The following is a 14,850-nucleotide window of genomic DNA, read 5'->3' on the forward strand; positions in this document are numbered from 1 at the left end:
AAAAAGCTTGCGACGCCAAACTTTCCTCTTTATCCTTTCCCGTACATCTACTCGTTCCCCTTCCTCCCCAATTATTGTGTCTTTTCAATCATCAAACATCAACCGCCTTCTCTCTCTATTGCACTTCATCAAAGACTTGATCTCATCTCAATTAGTCGCCTTCTCTAATTCTTAGTAAATAATCCCATGGAAAGATTCTTCCATAGTTGGGTTGCTCAATTATACATTTGAAAAGTTGTACCGGTCGCTCGCGCTCGCTTCATTCCTCGATCTGTCAAACTAAACAAACAAGCAATCAATCCACCAACTCAGTTCTACTTCTACCTCACAGGCTCTATACAATCCCACTCACTCATCCAGAATTCTTGAGATAGACTTCTTTCTTTTCTCCAGTCTAAATTCCCCAGGAAGATTCCATGTCGTAAATTATATCTCTCAATAATGGGAGCATGACGAGCAACTGTTTTCTTCATAAGAAGAGACAGAAGCAAGAAGCAGGCGCGTCAGATTCAGCGGAAACAGCAACAGAGGGTAGCGATTGTTGGGTTCGGAGATAATTAAAAACTATAAAGGGTATGAAAAATAACATCAACTCCCCCTCCCCCTTTTTAATTTCTTTTCTTTTCTTCTCTCCTTTATTCCCCTTTGCAAAGCCTTTTCCAACACTATTATCTGCACAAAATTTAAGAGCATGTGTCGTGTATATGCGTGTGTGCGCCCTGGTTGATCACTTTCTGTTGTGGATTTTCTCCACCCACCCCCGAATTCCGATTCTTGCAGCTATGTATTTGCATTTCGGCATGGGACAATTGGGTTGGCAGCCAACAGCAGGGTAAAAAATACAGTGGCCGTACCCTCACCTATGGATTACAGCTGAGCATTCAAGGGTGCGACTTGAACAATGAAAGTTCTAGTGACCAGTCAAGATCTAACAAGTAACTCCTAAATTCCCTTACAATAGGGACGGAGAGTGAAAGAGGCTTAAAAGAGCGAGAGAGATTAAATCTCTCTAAAATACTCTAACTTTGAATATGAAAGCCTAGCATCATGTCAGACCGTAGTGGTCTTAATTGCTGTTAAGCTCTTCATCAGTCAATTTAATGGTCTATCGATTATTCACAGCCAAGAGTTCTTGGGCGTTTCCGGGGGGAGAAGACTGCCTTATTCCAGCACGTCTGCCAAAGGTTTGGACAAGAGACAATTAGCGAATCCAACTACAGCGAATATCATCGAATCGACTCTAGTTCCTAGACATCGAGCAACATGACCACACCCTATGCAGTTCCGACTTATAACCACAAGTCTTAACGGTCTTCTTAGATCTATTGGCAAGCCAGGCCGTGCAATGGCTATATTTCATCATAGAGAAATAATGTCGAAGACAAAAGCTTCAATAATGGCTGCTTGGAAGTTCTAAGTCTACAGGCCAACATCTAGTTCAAACGCCGCAGTCCAAAGTCCATCCGATGGTTATGCCGATATCACTCTCCCAGTACCCGACGACTCTATGCCTCGGAAACGCCTCCGTCACCGTGCTCTGAAAAATAGCCTTGCCTCTTGGGTGTTCTAGCCTTCAGCATGTTTCCATACAGCTCAACCGATCCTTACACGTGCCACATTTTTTTTTATTTCATTTTGTCCTTGAAGCCAGAACTGATTTCTCTATCTGCAGGTGGCTTTAGATCTGCGGTCTACCTATACCTATTCCGGCATAAACGCAACCTGCAAGCCCCAGCCGCTTTTTACAGGATCAGTCTAATAACACGCCCCTTTAATTCGTTGATTTTACTAGACAAACGCCACAAGATCCTTTTCTCCTTGTACCCAAGGTTAATCTCGAAATCGATACCACCTCCCAGCGGACATTGCCTATGTTCTGTATGGGGCCGTTGTTCAATCTATGGCATTGATTGCGATGTCGTAACCCTGCCGAAATATCAACCATCACTTAATATTGGTATGTTTAATAACATTGAATCCAAGCTTTGAATACGTCATCCCGAATTAATAAAAGTACACCACCCCCATTTGGGTTTAGTTTAATTGGGTGATGCTGATGCTGACCTTCTAAAACATTAGTGCCACTGGATCACGTGTTTAATTTTCACACGTACATTTCTCTCTCGATCACGTGGTACCCTTTTTCCCATTCACGCACGTGACCCGGATTTTCACGTGCCTTCTTCCTTCTTTTTCCCATCACGTGCCTCACTTCAATCATCATCACGTGATACCCTTGAGGACACTCGATCATGGCTCAAGGTAGCAATGGCTGGCAAGGCCATCCCTATCCAAATGGGATTGGTGTCTCCCAAGAAGAGGACCATTTGAATAACTTCAATGGCTACCAACAATATCCTGGCCACCAGTACAGCCAACCAGACCTTGGTCAATACTCCAACGCAGCCACTTTTCCCGGATATCCCTCTCTCCAATCTGGAGGCCAGTTCGGAAACGGTGCCTTCGCTGGAGGGAACATGACAGATCAGACATCCTACTACTCTAACACTCATCAGTTTAACAATGACCCCAATGGAAGCGGCCTCCATGGCCACGGTGGACATGACTTACAACAATACGGGGGACCTTTCAACAACCATGCTGGATATGAGGCACCTCTTCAAAATCAGCTTCCTCCCCAGTATGTTACTGAGCAGGCTAGTCAGAGCCACAGCCACACACCGAATACATTTGGTGCCCAGTCATGGCAGACCCAACCAGTTCAACAACTCCCACCTCAGTTCAATCAAAGAACAGTAGGGTTTAGCCATCATAGCCCGCAATTGATGTACCAACAACAACAACCCCAGCAACACCAGCATCAGCAACAGCAACAACATCAGCAACAGCAACAGACCCAACAGCCACAACAACATCAACTACAGCCTCAGCAGCAGCAGCACCAACAGCCGCAGCAACCACAACAGCTGCAACACCCGCAGCATCCACAGCATCAAATTCCTTTTACTAGAGCGTTCTTCGGTCCTGAAGGTGTTGACTCCCAGAACAGGCAAGGTCACTTCCCTCAACCCTCGCAGCCCATGCTCCAATATCAAGGTCGGCAACATTCGAATGGGGCGACAGTACAGTTGCAACCTATGGCAGCGGCGACGCCTCAGAATTTTGCTGAGACTCAAAGGTCAGTTCAACCGCAGCATTATCAGCAGATGCGGGGTGTTCAGTCAACATCTACCCCTCCATCTGCCCAAAGCTTGCAGACCATCCAAATTGTGGGGCACCAGGCACTCAACGAGGTACCTAACGAGGCAGCGAGAGCAGAGGATGATGAACTTTGGGAGATTCCGGAAGGCTTTCCGTACCTTATGGTAAAAAACCCACCCAAAACGAAGCAGGGTAAATTCCGTGCTGTCTGCACCGAACCAACTAAATCTTACACTACAAAACGCGACACGCGTACTTCACATTTGTTACCTCATCGCAACTTGCGACTTCCATGCGAAATACAGAGAGACCTACAAGACTTAAATACCAAGCTTCAGTCCAAATCATTATCTGCGAATGAAAGAAGTACTATTGAGAACGAGATTCAAAAATTGTACGACGAACCTGTTCTTGTAGCAGACAACGAAGGTAAGCATAAATCCTCTTTCATCAGTCATTGCAGCCATATACAGCCACCAACACCTATCTTACTATATTTTTTAATTTCAAAGCTAATCTATTCCGACAGGTCCTAAATCCGTTCCTCGTCCTCCCAAAGCCAAGGCCTCTGCTAAGCGAAAATCAACAATCATGGATCCTACCAAGAAATTAGATCACCTAGGGGCGGGCGGTGATGACCAGGAGGATCCTAAGGATACTCAAGCTCGCGAGGTATGTCCTTTCTTTCCGACCAATTCACTTCCATTCAGCCCTGTACTCCCCCTCTAGATGGATATCGTGCCTTATGCCAATGATCTGCCTCCCTCGCCTCATTCGGTGTTCATCGCGGATACCACTGCTATTTTTTCTACGATCGAATTTTCTAACGTGGCTACTTAATACTAACGCGTTGCCTAAAACAGATCGCGTCAAAACCGCGACCCGAAGCCCCTCTTCAAGCTGTTGAATATGACATTGTCAAGATTCTTTGGCATGACCCAAAGCATCCTGAACTTTCACCTGATGCCCTCAGGAACAACATTGACAAGTTTGGTGATTATGTTACGGGCATTCGGACCAAAATTAAAATGCTGAGGGAAGGGAAGGATGTAGGGGGAGAAGACAAACGTGCTGCCTTGGAAGCGAAGCACCTTGAGATCCATGCTGCTATTGACGCCGCCCTCAAGTTTGGTGATAAGTTCCTTCTCACCCAACTTGGCACGCATAAGAAGCTTGTTGCTGGCTTACACTCTGTGTTGTTTACTCGCTTTTCTTCAAGCGATTACAATGGCCCGTACCCAAAGGCCATTCTCAAGCTTCTCTCTCTGTTTGCCACGGTAGACACAGACTTATTAGAAAAGGTCAAGATGAGCAGAACGCAACAGAAGGTCAAGGGAAATGTTGACAACGAAGCTGCTAATTATATTAGCCTGATTATTGAGAACGCTGAAAAACGCTCAGCTTTCAATGCCCAAGAGGCTGCCGAGGATTCCAAGAAGACGGACGATGCCAAGAAGCCTACCTCTAGTGTTTCCAAGAAGGTATCTACGACAAGCACCAAAGATAGTCCGTCAACGTCAAAGGCATCGCCGCTGAAGACCTCAGTTCAACCGAAGAAATTGAGCGCGGGAATCAAGAAGATGCGACCAACTGACTATTCCGGTCTGGGATCTGCGAGAAAGATTAGCAACGTAGCAACTAAGGCAACGCCTCCTCAAGCCTCTTTCAAGAGACCAGGTGACGGGGATGTCGATACTCGTGCTCCGAAAAAGACCGCGGTTGAGAGCGAGACAGGTACTCCATCGACTGCTAAAGCACCATCCACCACGACTCCTTCCAGTTCTCAAACATCATCGGCATTGTCAACACAGGGTCGTTCTAGGCCTAGCGGATCGATGCTTCCTGGCCGATCTCGTGTTCTTCCTAAGGCCCAACTGAAGAAGCCAACTCCCCAACCGTCGAGCACTTCATCTGCCATTGGAAATATCCTGGCTGAGATTTCGAAGCCGAAGGAGGTGTCTAAACCCCGAGATGAACCAGAACGAGCCCCTGAAACCCCAGAAGAGACTGCGCGAAGATTGCGTAAGGAGTCTCGACGACATCTTCGCGTTTCATGGAAGCCCGATGATGAGCTCACTGAAATCCGAATTCTAGAGCATGATACATCTGAAGATAGGGGCCGGGATCATAGTATGCTCCGAGATGCGCGAGATAACCGCTCCGAAGGACGGATGTTCAAACAACAAGTGCAAGATCAAGATACCCAAGATCGCGATGACGATTTCGAAGAGAATCGGGAGGTTGCCTTACAATCTTGGTACAATCCTATCTTGGTTTCAGTCAGCTCAGAGGCAGGCGGTATTCCTCTAGAGAACCAACAAAAGAATTTTGTGACACGTGGTGGAAAGCGCCCGGTTGAATCTGAACAGAAGAAGATCATGGGAGACTACGAAAGTCGCGAGTTGATGGCTATCTACACTAGCGTGTCAGAAATTCCAGATACTCCACGATCTCCAAGCGGCAAGTTCGTCGATGTTTCTAGCCAACCAAAGATTATTGCTGTGCCATCAACCCCCGCGAAGTGGCTCGAGACATTACCTGCTACAACCCCACGACGCATTGAGATTCACCAGCGTACGTCTGACCAACTCAACTTTGGTCCTCACCTTGCACTTGACCGAGCGGTTCGTCGATTGCGTGCTACGCCTATCACAGCACCAGATTTGTTCGACAATGCCATCGTCAAGATGGCTCGCCCACGCAGCGAAAAGGAGCGTGCCGATGAAGTCTTGTCATTATTGCAGTCTGATAAGGTGAAGAATTACGTGGATCCAGATCCGTATGACCCCGCCCATCCCAAGACGCAACGCCGTCACGACTACGCGGATCCGAAGGTCCAACGAGACGTAGACGCTCTCGAAGACGTATTTGCCAAGTTCAAGGGCAAACCATACCCGGCTACCCAGCCCCCTGAACATTTGCATTCGAATCCGGACCGCGTCACAGAGTGGTGGGACGGCTACAATCGCCTGCTGATGTCTAGCGCACTTCAGCCTAAGCAGCCACAGCCACCCCAACCACAAGCTCAGATTGCTCATTATGAATCACAACAGCAGCAATCACAACTACCCCAAGAGTATGCAGCGATCCTTCAGCAAGTACAGGCTCTCCAGGCCGGTCAAGCTGTTACGCAGCCAATAGCTCAACCTATGGCTCAACCATATGCACAACCCATTACTCAATCAGCTCAGAGCGCCGCAGAGCCGGCACCAAACCAGGTGACCGTTGCCGTACGCAACATTTTAGCTGCATTAGGCACGCCCGTGGGAACTCCAGTATCGGCTCCAATGCCGACGCCCGCTCCAGCCCCGGCCCCGGCCTTTGCTCCCGCTCCTGTAGCTGCAACTACATCCACTCCTAATATTCAGGATATTCTAGCCATGCTGAACCCAGCTAACAACACGACTGCCAATCAGGCACAGTCTACGGCTAATACCTACTACCAAGGCTGGCCCCAGAGCCAGTCTCAGCCTCAGGCGCAGACTAGCTCGGCATACGGGAGTTATGGATACAACGCACAGTCATATAGCGGTCAGTCACAGTATTCTCCGCAGACAGCACAGACCGAGAATATGCCCGGCCGACGTGACGATACCGAACGCGGAAACCGTAAGGAGTTCCAGCGTTCGGCAGCTAAAGACCACAAAGGGATCAATCGTTCTCTCATTGGTACCAAGCCCTGTACCTTTTGGGCTAAGGGTCAATGTGCGAAAGGCGATAAGTGCACTTTCCGACACGACCCCAACGATCTTAAGTAGTTATGACAAGGATTGTATTATCCTAGATCTGCGAAAAACCCAGATCGTTTCTTTTCTTTTTTTTTACCTGTACAACATTTGGCATCCTCCGGAGTTGTCCCACGAGTCAGTAACGGGAGGTATGAAAGGGATGGCATTTGCATTGCGACGGCGGATCCGGGATGGATCATGAAAGGGCTTCTCTGCCTTGTTTGACTACGCTTGTCTTTTCCCCTTCCCTTTACTTTACTTCATCACTCCACCTAATTTACCCCATCTCCTTGGAGAAGCACGGTTCTACCGGGTATCACTCTCAAGGGATGTTTTTTTCCGAAAACAAAAGGCATGAGAGAGGCGTTCACGAATTGATGTTTGCATTTCCGCTTCCTCTTTACGAGGATGGTTTCTTCGGGGATCTTTAAGGACACCTCGTTGAGGAATATGTATAATAGTTGCTTCTCTGCATGACACGGCTTCGATACTGGTCCTGTACACCAATTGCATAAGTTGCAAATATTGCATTGTGTTAAACTGGCTCTGATTACTTCTGTGCTTTGCTATTGCTATTATGTCTTCCATACGTGACTCGTCTGTCTTCGTAGATCTCCCTAGATTTAAACGAGTAGCCATCTCCATTTGACGAAGCCCATACTGGATTATTTTGACGGTAAAACACCCAGATACCCCCGTTGCCCTTGTCCGTCTTTGCTTTTTTAATTCTCGTACAACGCCACCCCCACCGCTCGTCCGAACGCCCCGTCCAGCGATCCTTTCGCCATCTACACAACCACCCAATCAACCAGTCACTCCTCCAACCCCAACCTCTCCTCAATAACAGCCACGATCTCCTTCCACTCCATCATAGCGCCGTCGCCGACGTCGCCACAGGCAAGTGTCTTACTCTGCGGTCTCAAAACCTCGAACCACCCCCCATCGTCTCCCTCCCTCTTCGGCTCAGGAGTGGGCCCCTCGTCATCGGTTGCGGGATGCGCGGGACGCGCTTTTGCGCTGCCGTGGCCGCCCACGCCCCACTCTTCCTCGAGCACGCGCAGCGACTTGGCGGTCACGGGGTGTCGCCACATTGCCGTGTTCATGGCGCTGCGGAATCGGTTAGTACTTCCAAACAAGCCCCTCTCTCCTAATAAAATGAAAGAAAAATACGAAAAAAGGGAAAGGGAGTTGGGCTTACGGCGCGACGATAATGTGCTTCTTCCGCTTCCTCCCCGTGTCGCTGTCCAGCTCGCCCCAGGCGTCCCAAGCCCGCACCACGCTCGTCAGTATGCCGTCGGCGAAACCGCCTACGATTTTGGCCATGGTGTTCGCGCTTAGGGGGGCGATGACGAGGAGGTCGGCCCCTTTTTCCTGCTGGTTAGTTACCAACGTTACGTACGATCTTATAGAGATAGGTTTATTGTGGGGACAAGGATAAGGGTGGAGGGAGGGATATTGGAAAAGGGGTAAAAGGTGCGGGGAATGCGGGGAATAGGGGATGGCTTACAGCGCCGGAGCTCAATATGCAGGATTGCGTCGCCGCGCTTCCACGGCTCGCGCCACTCGTCTGCATCTACGTATACGCCGTCCACGCATGGCATGGAGAGGAGTGAGGATACGGGGGGTTGCTCCCGGGATTGGCCGGATAGGAAGCGTGTGGCTGATGGGGTTAACAGCACGCGGATGCTGAGGTCTTGGCTGCTGTTCCGTTGGGAGTGGCGCTCGGCTAGGGCTTCGATTATTAGGGGGAGTTTGATTGTGGCGACGGATCCGGAGGCGGCTAGGAGGAGGTGCTTCTTATTGTCTTGGAGAGAGGATGTTAGGCTTGCTAGGGAATTCTTGCGCCGACGCTCATGGTGGGCGTCGTGGTTGGAGGAGATGGCTTGGAGCATCTTTCTTTGTTGTCTGGATCCCCGTTGTTTTTTCTGTTTAGGTTGAGGTAGAGGTATAGGTTGTACGAGTTGACGAATTATTGTTGCTTTGTGGGATAATAAAGCGAATCTTCAATTGGTAAAAAGGCTTGGTCTAGATTCTAGTCAGGTTCAATTCACGGCAGGAACAGTTCAAGATAAATAGGAACTCCGACGTTAAAGCGATGACATGGTTAGTCCAACGAGATCGGAGGTTAAAATCGGTTTAAGTCAGGGTTCTTTGTTAGGTAATGTTGGACAATGTTAGATAAGCAGATCACGAGTGAGGCAATTGACTTTCTGAGGTTTCCCTTTGTAGTTGGTTTAGAGTTATCTTACTGTACTTGGCATCTCCTTGCGATCTACCCTTGAATCTTGTAACGGTCCACTTGACCTACCGTCATACCGTGGTGTTACCGGTAACGTGGTTCGGGGAAAGCACGGCACGGAACATGAGGAAAACTTATGTTTTTCTACGAAATTACGAATGTGGGAGGTCATATGATGTATTCAGCAAGTGCAACAGGAACGTATCAATTGATGATGACGGATCGTTCGCGTCGGCAAGTGCGGGGTCGAAAGCTGATCGACCGGATAAGAGCGCCCTAAGAAGAGCTGAGCTATGGGGGAGGTGTCTAAGTACAATCTCAATCTAGGGAACCTGCGATCGTGATTTGATTGGTCCCAAGTAAGCAATAGCGCTGGCCGCGGCATCCCGTGCGGCTGACTCATCGCGCCCCACTTCTAATAACCTCCCCCAATACTTCGCACCATTGAACCTTCTCCAAACCGTCGACTCCTAATATCGCAAAAGATGGCGTCGCGGATGAATAGAGGGAGATGTGAAGCCACTAGTCGAACCTAGTGCGTCCTTCATTCTGAAGTGACGGACGTAATTATGCTCCCAAGGGGCGTCCTCGTCGCTGGCGTCTCCTGAATCCTCGTCGTCCTCCTCATCTTCACCCAAGGCTAATCGACCATATAGTCCCAAGTCTTTGAAATCTCCTTCAAGCAACTTGTCGATGATGTTCTGGATCTTGCGCATCGGCATTCGGGAGTAGTAGTCCTCGGGGTCCTCTACCGGGCTTGTGCCGTTCCATTCATCGATTGCGAGGGCAAGTCTGCCTTGCTTGCCTTTGTCGGCTTCGGGCATTCCTTTAATGCGCGTGAGCATGTTGTAGACGGATCTTGCTTGGCACAGTTCCTCGAGAAAGTCGACGAGTATTTGGCGCGGAACTTGATTGGTCCACTTCCATTCTGTACAAGCCGCTTCGATAATTGCCAACGTTGGCTTGGCGCGGGTTTCACCGTCGAGGTCGATGTACATGCAGTTTGGTTTAACGTGGTGGTTGGCGATCGCATTGACGTCCATCATGAATTCCGCGATGAACTCGTCGACCTCGCGCTTCTTGAGACTGGGGACTTCGGCTTCAATCGCCCACTTCAGGATTGCGTCGCTTCTGTCATCAAGAATGTCGCGACCCTCATTGAAGACGAAACCGCGACGAGGAAGAATATCCTTGAGTTCGACGTCATACCACTTCTGCTGAGGAAGATCGCTGCGCGAGTTGATTTCAGGCGAGGACATTGTAGTAGTTTGGGGTGCCTTTGAAGGAACTGTGATTTCAGAGATGTTAAAAATAAAGGCGAGTGGCAAAACTATCTGCGAAGAGCTTACCAGAGATCATATTCATAGGCGGCAGGCACTTGGACGATAAAATGTTTGTTGATGGCGAGAGTCTCGATTGAGAAGAAATTTTCAATCAAGAGGATGTATGAGATTGAACAATTTGTTTTGTGCTCGCACAAGATGAATGAAGTATGAAGTAAGGATTCTTCAATCAGAGAGTTGCGGGTTATGGAAGAAGGCACGCAGCTGCAAGAATTTCAATATGGGGTTGGGTGAATTTATAAGTCGGTATCATGGTTTTAAAGATATGCCTAGTGTGTTGGGATTTGTAGGAAGGTATGTTTAAGAGATGGAGCGGGAGTATTCTGATTAATACGCCAGAAGTTATTTTAATAGGTTAGCTTTTTGGATTCTCGACTTTGAAGTTGGATAGAAAATGTGGGCATCGAGAGACTGCAAAGCTTCTACTCATTGGGTGCCTAGAAGCGATCTTAACATTGACCTTAACAATACGAGGAGGTACTTGCTTCCTCAAACTACTACCCCCCCCTAGTTTCCTAGCCATAATACCTAGTATCAACACCATCCGGTCAACCCCGCGAGATGGTCATCACCACACTCCTTGGTTTGATTAACAGGCATCATTTTAACATATCGGAGTTACGCTAGGTTATACGATGACACAATACAGAATGATATCCATGGTATTATACCATTGCGTATTAAAATGTATTGTTATTTTCAACTTATATTCTACCTTGTCAAGACAAAGGCATTGTATCACCTAAGTACCTACTTGGTATCCATCTTACCAACTTCACACCCCTCCTTATCCACCTCCACCTTCCTTTTATCCCTTTGCCCAAGATAGAGCTCTTGACACTTAGACTTGAGAATGGCGTATGAAAGTGGGGGCGTAAGCAAAAGTTCGATTGAAGATACTGACACGGAAAACGAACGGATTGAATTAACTTAATTGATTGAAATTAGAGATTAAACTGGGAACATAGCCCAACTAGATTAGTTCAACTTTTAATGAAACCGTGCACTACTAAGATACCAATATTGAGACCAACGTAAACTCAATCAAAACAGCCCAGGCTTTACATATTAGCCCTCAAAAATGTGACAATATCATCAATTCCCTGATCCTCGTTGATCCAATGACCACCCTTCGTGTATTTATTCCATTCTACCGATCCCATATGGATACGGAGAGTATCCCGAAGAAGTTTCCCATTGCTAATTGACACAACTCTGTCATCCACAGAATGAGCCAGGAACACCGGAGTTTCGTCCGTTACGGGGTACATCGACGTGTGAAGATGGCGCTCGGCGAAAGGAGGTAGCCAGCTGGAGAGGCCGATCAATCCGGCGAACTGTAGACCGCCAGCTGTAAGGAATGCCGAAAGCGCAGTTGCGAAGCCTTGGCCGAATCCCGCCAAGAAGATCTTATGGCTAGGTAACGGTTCTCGTCGGATGAGGTCCATGATCTGGGTGATACTGGATCGCAAGCCGGGCTCTTGCAATTCTGGTCGCGCTCGTGGGTTTCCAGTTGACCATAAGTCGAACCATTGCGACATGTTTTCGATGTTAGACTGGTCGGCGCGCAGAAGCGGCGCTTGGGGGAATACCCATTTGACCGTAGGGAAGAGATCAGGCAGAGCGATTGGCAAGCCTTCCGGCTGCGGTGCTTCGCAGTCGAAGAGTTTGACGAAGAATTCTACAGCGAAAGTATTCCGATCGTGAAGCCAGATGATTGTGTGCGTGTGCCCCCTTCGCGGGTGTAAAATGGAGGAAGTCATTGCGCCGTTATACCTGTTTTCGTAGTATTCAATGAACTGATATTATTGAACGGAGCAGTTCTTGAGGAGTAGGTATGAAATTGAGAGGTTTGGAAGAAAAGGGAGAAGTGTCATACCGGGAAGATTTGGAGTATGGTGCCATAGAATGGTTTTATTCCTAGGACCTAGGTAGGCATTATGTAGTTATCTCTGGTAGATTCATATTAGAATTTTGTCGAGAACGCCATCTTACCTAACTATAACGCGTATAGTTTGTGCTTTGTGTCTGTAGCTTACCAAGTCTTCGATATGGCGTCCTTAAACTTCTAGTGTAAGATGATTACGTCGAACTTTAGGTTATGTGGCACAAAGTCTAGTTTGAAGGCACCTGGGAAATAACGAAGAATAGGAGTTTTCGTCAGCAGTATATTCAATCTGACTTGAGTTACTTGGAACTAAGGAAAAAGTTTACCGCCATCCCGTCTTACATCAGGACATTGAATGTTACCCATCAACCCTATTAATCCAATACCTTTCATCACGTAACCTAATCAGCCATCCTAGCGCCCCGGATACTCCACAGGGGAAACGATTTATTGTCTGAGTGGGCAAGAACTCGCTCTTTGTAGGGTTCGATCTCGTTGGTCTCATACCTGGGCAACCTTCTCACTCTTTAGGGTCTGCTTGGATTGCATGCTTCTCAGTTGGGCGTGGTAGCTAAGATCCGCTGGTGTTAGGTCGTTATAAGTCGTAAGGGTAGTCTCGCCATGCTCCGAGTTCTGCACCACTGAGCGGTAGATATCGTGGATGAACTTACGTATCCCTGAGAGGGTTGAATCACCTGGAGTGGATGGAAGATGTGGTGCTGCGCTATCATTTGCTGCGAGATTTGAAGCACTATCGCCAGCACTCTGGTGGGGACTACGCCGTTCCCTAATCCAAGAGCTTACGGACTTACTAAGGTTTGTGAAGCGGCCAACAAAGATGACGAACACGACGGGGAGCGAGTGGCAAATCAGCCCGACATTGATCACGGCGAGACTGTGTCATAGCGAAGATTAGTTTGGATACGAGAAAGCTAGTACTCTGTCTCATCTCGCTCTGGATGGACCCCTTATTATGAAAAGAAAACCAGAGATAGAAGCTGTACCTACCTCGTGGCGTATACGGGGACGATGGTCCATGTGAAATCCGATAGGTCAAAGATCTTTTTATTCTGGCGGATGATTAGGTTAACTAACTCGGCACACGTTGCCCTAAAGGTGATAATGTCAATAGCTTCTCGTATAGAATTCATAGGGGGGTAGGTTGACGACATACAAGAAGCCCGTGAGGAAGATAAGGCTCACGCCTATCTTTCTCTTCCTGGAAAGACCTAGTTTTGGTACTTGGTGTAGTGGAATAAACAAGATGTAAAAGTCAAATATGACACTGAAATAGGCGCCGGCAGTGACTAAATCTACTGCAATATCGTTGCAACGGTCTATCAAAGATGGGGCGAGCCAGTTCCCATGTTCGCTTGGCCATGGGGCGCATGCCACAATATCGATGATAACAAAGGCAACACAAAAGGTGACCACTATAGCTATACCAGCCCAAATCATGTATCTGACATGAGTAACAGGGCTGAATAACCGAAGATAGAAAACTAGAAAGGCCACCTTGATTGTGGTGTTGTCGATACGGATTAGAACCGAATCGGCCAAAGAACCCTGGAGATAGATCCTATTAAGTATCGATATTTGGGTTTTGTGACTGGAGTTTCGCTTACCTTCTGGTATCCGACATAATGTGAAAGCGGCACATCCCAGAAATGAATCCCTAATATACCGCCTCCTGGTATCCAGAGAACTGTATGTTGTTGGCTCTAGAAAACGTGTAGTTGCAGGAATGGGGCCTGCAAATAAACTCACGTTTAAGTATCAGAGCAGAGTAGGATAGGGTAAGAATCTGGTCCATTCATCGCGTCAGCAAATTAAAAACTATAGGGAAGAAGAGTCTAACCGTTGCAACAATACAGAGCCCTGGTAAAACGGAGTTAGATTTTGCCAGTAATTACAAACGATTAGATATCTATATTGGAGTACATACAGTCATCTGCACCGAAAGAACGGGTGATCTTCAATCGCGCGTATATGCGCAAGGACACAAGTATGACAATAAGAGCAGTAAATACGGCGATGAGAATTATCAATTCGTAGCATCTTGATTCGGGATTAGTGAAGTTGGACTCGCGTCCTGGAGGCGGCGCTCTAGCTGGAGTGTTGTCCGGATCCATTTTGGCAAACAGATCAAGTAAAATTTTAAAATTTTGCAGCTTGGAGAAATGTATCAGCAACGGAATTGAGCTCTGTTGGAGGCGTTAAGGCTTTAAACTGTCACTCTTGGCTTGTGCTACCAAGGATACAAATATCAGAGAGGTATCTAGTACGTTAGTTTGTCTAGCATCCAATGCAGCCCCCAGAGCCTTGCGTTTATTTTCGCTACTAGGGCTATGTACCGGTAGGATGGAAGAGAGGGAATGCGGCCAGATGTGATATTCTAAGGTTGATATAATAACTAGCGGTCTACAGTCTACGTAACTTGGTAAAGGATGTTAATACTGCCTTCCTAAAATAGGTAGGTAGATATAAGTT

At 47.7% G+C, this 14,850-nt stretch overlaps 6 protein-coding genes across 6 annotated transcripts; 2 read left to right on the forward strand and 4 right to left on the reverse strand.

Annotated features, from left to right (window-relative positions):
* Positions 1-9: 9 nt before the first annotated feature.
* On the forward strand, positions 10-1,361 carry GGS22DRAFT_162038 (uncharacterized protein). The gene has a single exon (XM_047961165.1). The coding sequence runs from the start codon at positions 576-578 to the stop codon at positions 834-836; it is 261 nt and encodes an 86-aa protein (XP_047819633.1). The 5' UTR covers positions 10-575; the 3' UTR covers positions 837-1,361.
* Positions 1,362-2,049: 688 nt separating this feature from the next.
* Positions 2,050-7,401, forward strand: GGS22DRAFT_162041 (uncharacterized protein). Its single transcript, XM_047961166.1, has 3 exons — positions 2,050-3,591; positions 3,692-3,834; positions 4,026-7,401. The coding sequence occupies exons 1-3, from the start codon at positions 2,253-2,255 to the stop codon at positions 6,918-6,920; spliced, it is 4,377 nt and encodes a 1,458-aa protein (XP_047819634.1). The 5' UTR covers positions 2,050-2,252; the 3' UTR covers positions 6,921-7,401.
* GGS22DRAFT_162045 (flavoprotein) lies at positions 7,402-9,303 on the reverse strand. The gene is made up of 3 exons (XM_047961167.1): positions 8,398-9,303; positions 8,089-8,254; positions 7,402-7,997 (listed from the first exon to the last, which is right to left on the reverse strand). The coding sequence occupies exons 1-3, from the start codon at positions 8,780-8,782 to the stop codon at positions 7,703-7,705; spliced, it is 846 nt and encodes a 281-aa protein (XP_047819635.1). The 5' UTR covers positions 8,783-9,303; the 3' UTR covers positions 7,402-7,702.
* A 293-nt stretch (positions 9,304-9,596) lies between these two features.
* Positions 9,597-10,501, reverse strand: GGS22DRAFT_134761 (uncharacterized protein; the record flags this gene model as incomplete). Its single annotated transcript, XM_047958549.1, has 1 exon — positions 9,597-10,501. The coding sequence occupies exon 1, from the start codon at positions 10,386-10,388 to the stop codon at positions 9,600-9,602; it is 789 nt and encodes a 262-aa protein (XP_047819636.1). The 5' UTR covers positions 10,389-10,501.
* A 1,032-nt stretch (positions 10,502-11,533) lies between these two features.
* Positions 11,534-12,235, reverse strand: GGS22DRAFT_199967 (alpha/beta-hydrolase; the record flags this gene model as incomplete). Its single annotated transcript, XM_047966365.1, has 1 exon — positions 11,534-12,235. The coding sequence occupies one exon, from the start codon at positions 12,233-12,235 to the stop codon at positions 11,534-11,536; it is 702 nt and encodes a 233-aa protein (XP_047819637.1).
* Positions 12,236-12,649: 414 nt separating this feature from the next.
* On the reverse strand, positions 12,650-14,778 carry GGS22DRAFT_162053 (uncharacterized protein). The gene is made up of 7 exons (XM_047961168.1): positions 14,306-14,778; positions 14,219-14,238; positions 14,128-14,164; positions 13,986-14,065; positions 13,535-13,926; positions 13,369-13,470; positions 12,650-13,255 (listed from the first exon to the last, which is right to left on the reverse strand). The coding sequence occupies exons 1-7, from the start codon at positions 14,490-14,492 to the stop codon at positions 12,862-12,864; spliced, it is 1,212 nt and encodes a 403-aa protein (XP_047819638.1). The 5' UTR covers positions 14,493-14,778; the 3' UTR covers positions 12,650-12,861.
* Between the last annotated feature and the right edge of the window lie 72 nt (positions 14,779-14,850).

This window comes from Annulohypoxylon maeteangense (assembly GCF_022496945.1).
Source record: "Annulohypoxylon maeteangense strain CBS 123835 unplaced genomic scaffold GGS22scaffold_7, whole genome shotgun sequence".
Taxonomy (NCBI): Eukaryota; Fungi; Ascomycota; class Sordariomycetes; order Xylariales; family Hypoxylaceae; genus Annulohypoxylon; species Annulohypoxylon maeteangense.

What these genes read in the sequence shown, in the direction of transcription:
- GGS22DRAFT_162038 (XM_047961165.1), top strand. Translation starts at nt 576, where the DNA reads ATGAAAAATAACATCAACTCCCCCTCCCCCTTTTTAATTTCTTTTCTT.
- GGS22DRAFT_162041 (XM_047961166.1), top strand. Translation starts at nt 2,253, where the DNA reads ATGGCTCAAGGTAGCAATGGCTGGCAAGGCCATCCCTATCCAAATGGG. An exon ending in TCTTGTAGCAGACAACGAAG is followed by an intron (nt 3,592 to 3,691) that starts GTAAGCATAAAT and finishes CTATTCCGACAG; the next exon opens with GTCCTAAATCCGTTCCTCGT. An exon ending in AGGATACTCAAGCTCGCGAG is followed by an intron (nt 3,835 to 4,025) that starts GTATGTCCTTTC and finishes TGCCTAAAACAG; the next exon opens with ATCGCGTCAAAACCGCGACC.
- GGS22DRAFT_162045 (XM_047961167.1), bottom strand. Translation starts at nt 8,782, where the DNA reads ATGCTCCAAGCCATCTCCTCCAACCACGACGCCCACCATGAGCGTCGG. An exon ending in GCATATTGAGCTCCGGCGCT is followed by an intron (nt 8,255 to 8,397) that starts GTAAGCCATCCC and finishes AGCAGGAAAAAG; the next exon opens with GGGCCGACCTCCTCGTCATC. An exon ending in AAGCACATTATCGTCGCGCC is followed by an intron (nt 7,998 to 8,088) that starts GTAAGCCCAACT and finishes CCGATTCCGCAG; the next exon opens with CGCCATGAACACGGCAATGT.
- GGS22DRAFT_162053 (XM_047961168.1), bottom strand. Translation starts at nt 14,492, where the DNA reads ATGGATCCGGACAACACTCCAGCTAGAGCGCCGCCTCCAGGACGCGAG. An exon ending in TTCTTTCGGTGCAGATGACT is followed by an intron (nt 14,239 to 14,305) that starts GTATGTACTCCA and finishes CCGTTTTACCAG; the next exon opens with GGCTCTGTATTGTTGCAACG. An exon ending in GGCTCTGTATTGTTGCAACG is followed by an intron (nt 14,165 to 14,218) that starts GTTAGACTCTTC and finishes TGAATGGACCAG; the next exon opens with ATTCTTACCCTATCCTACTC.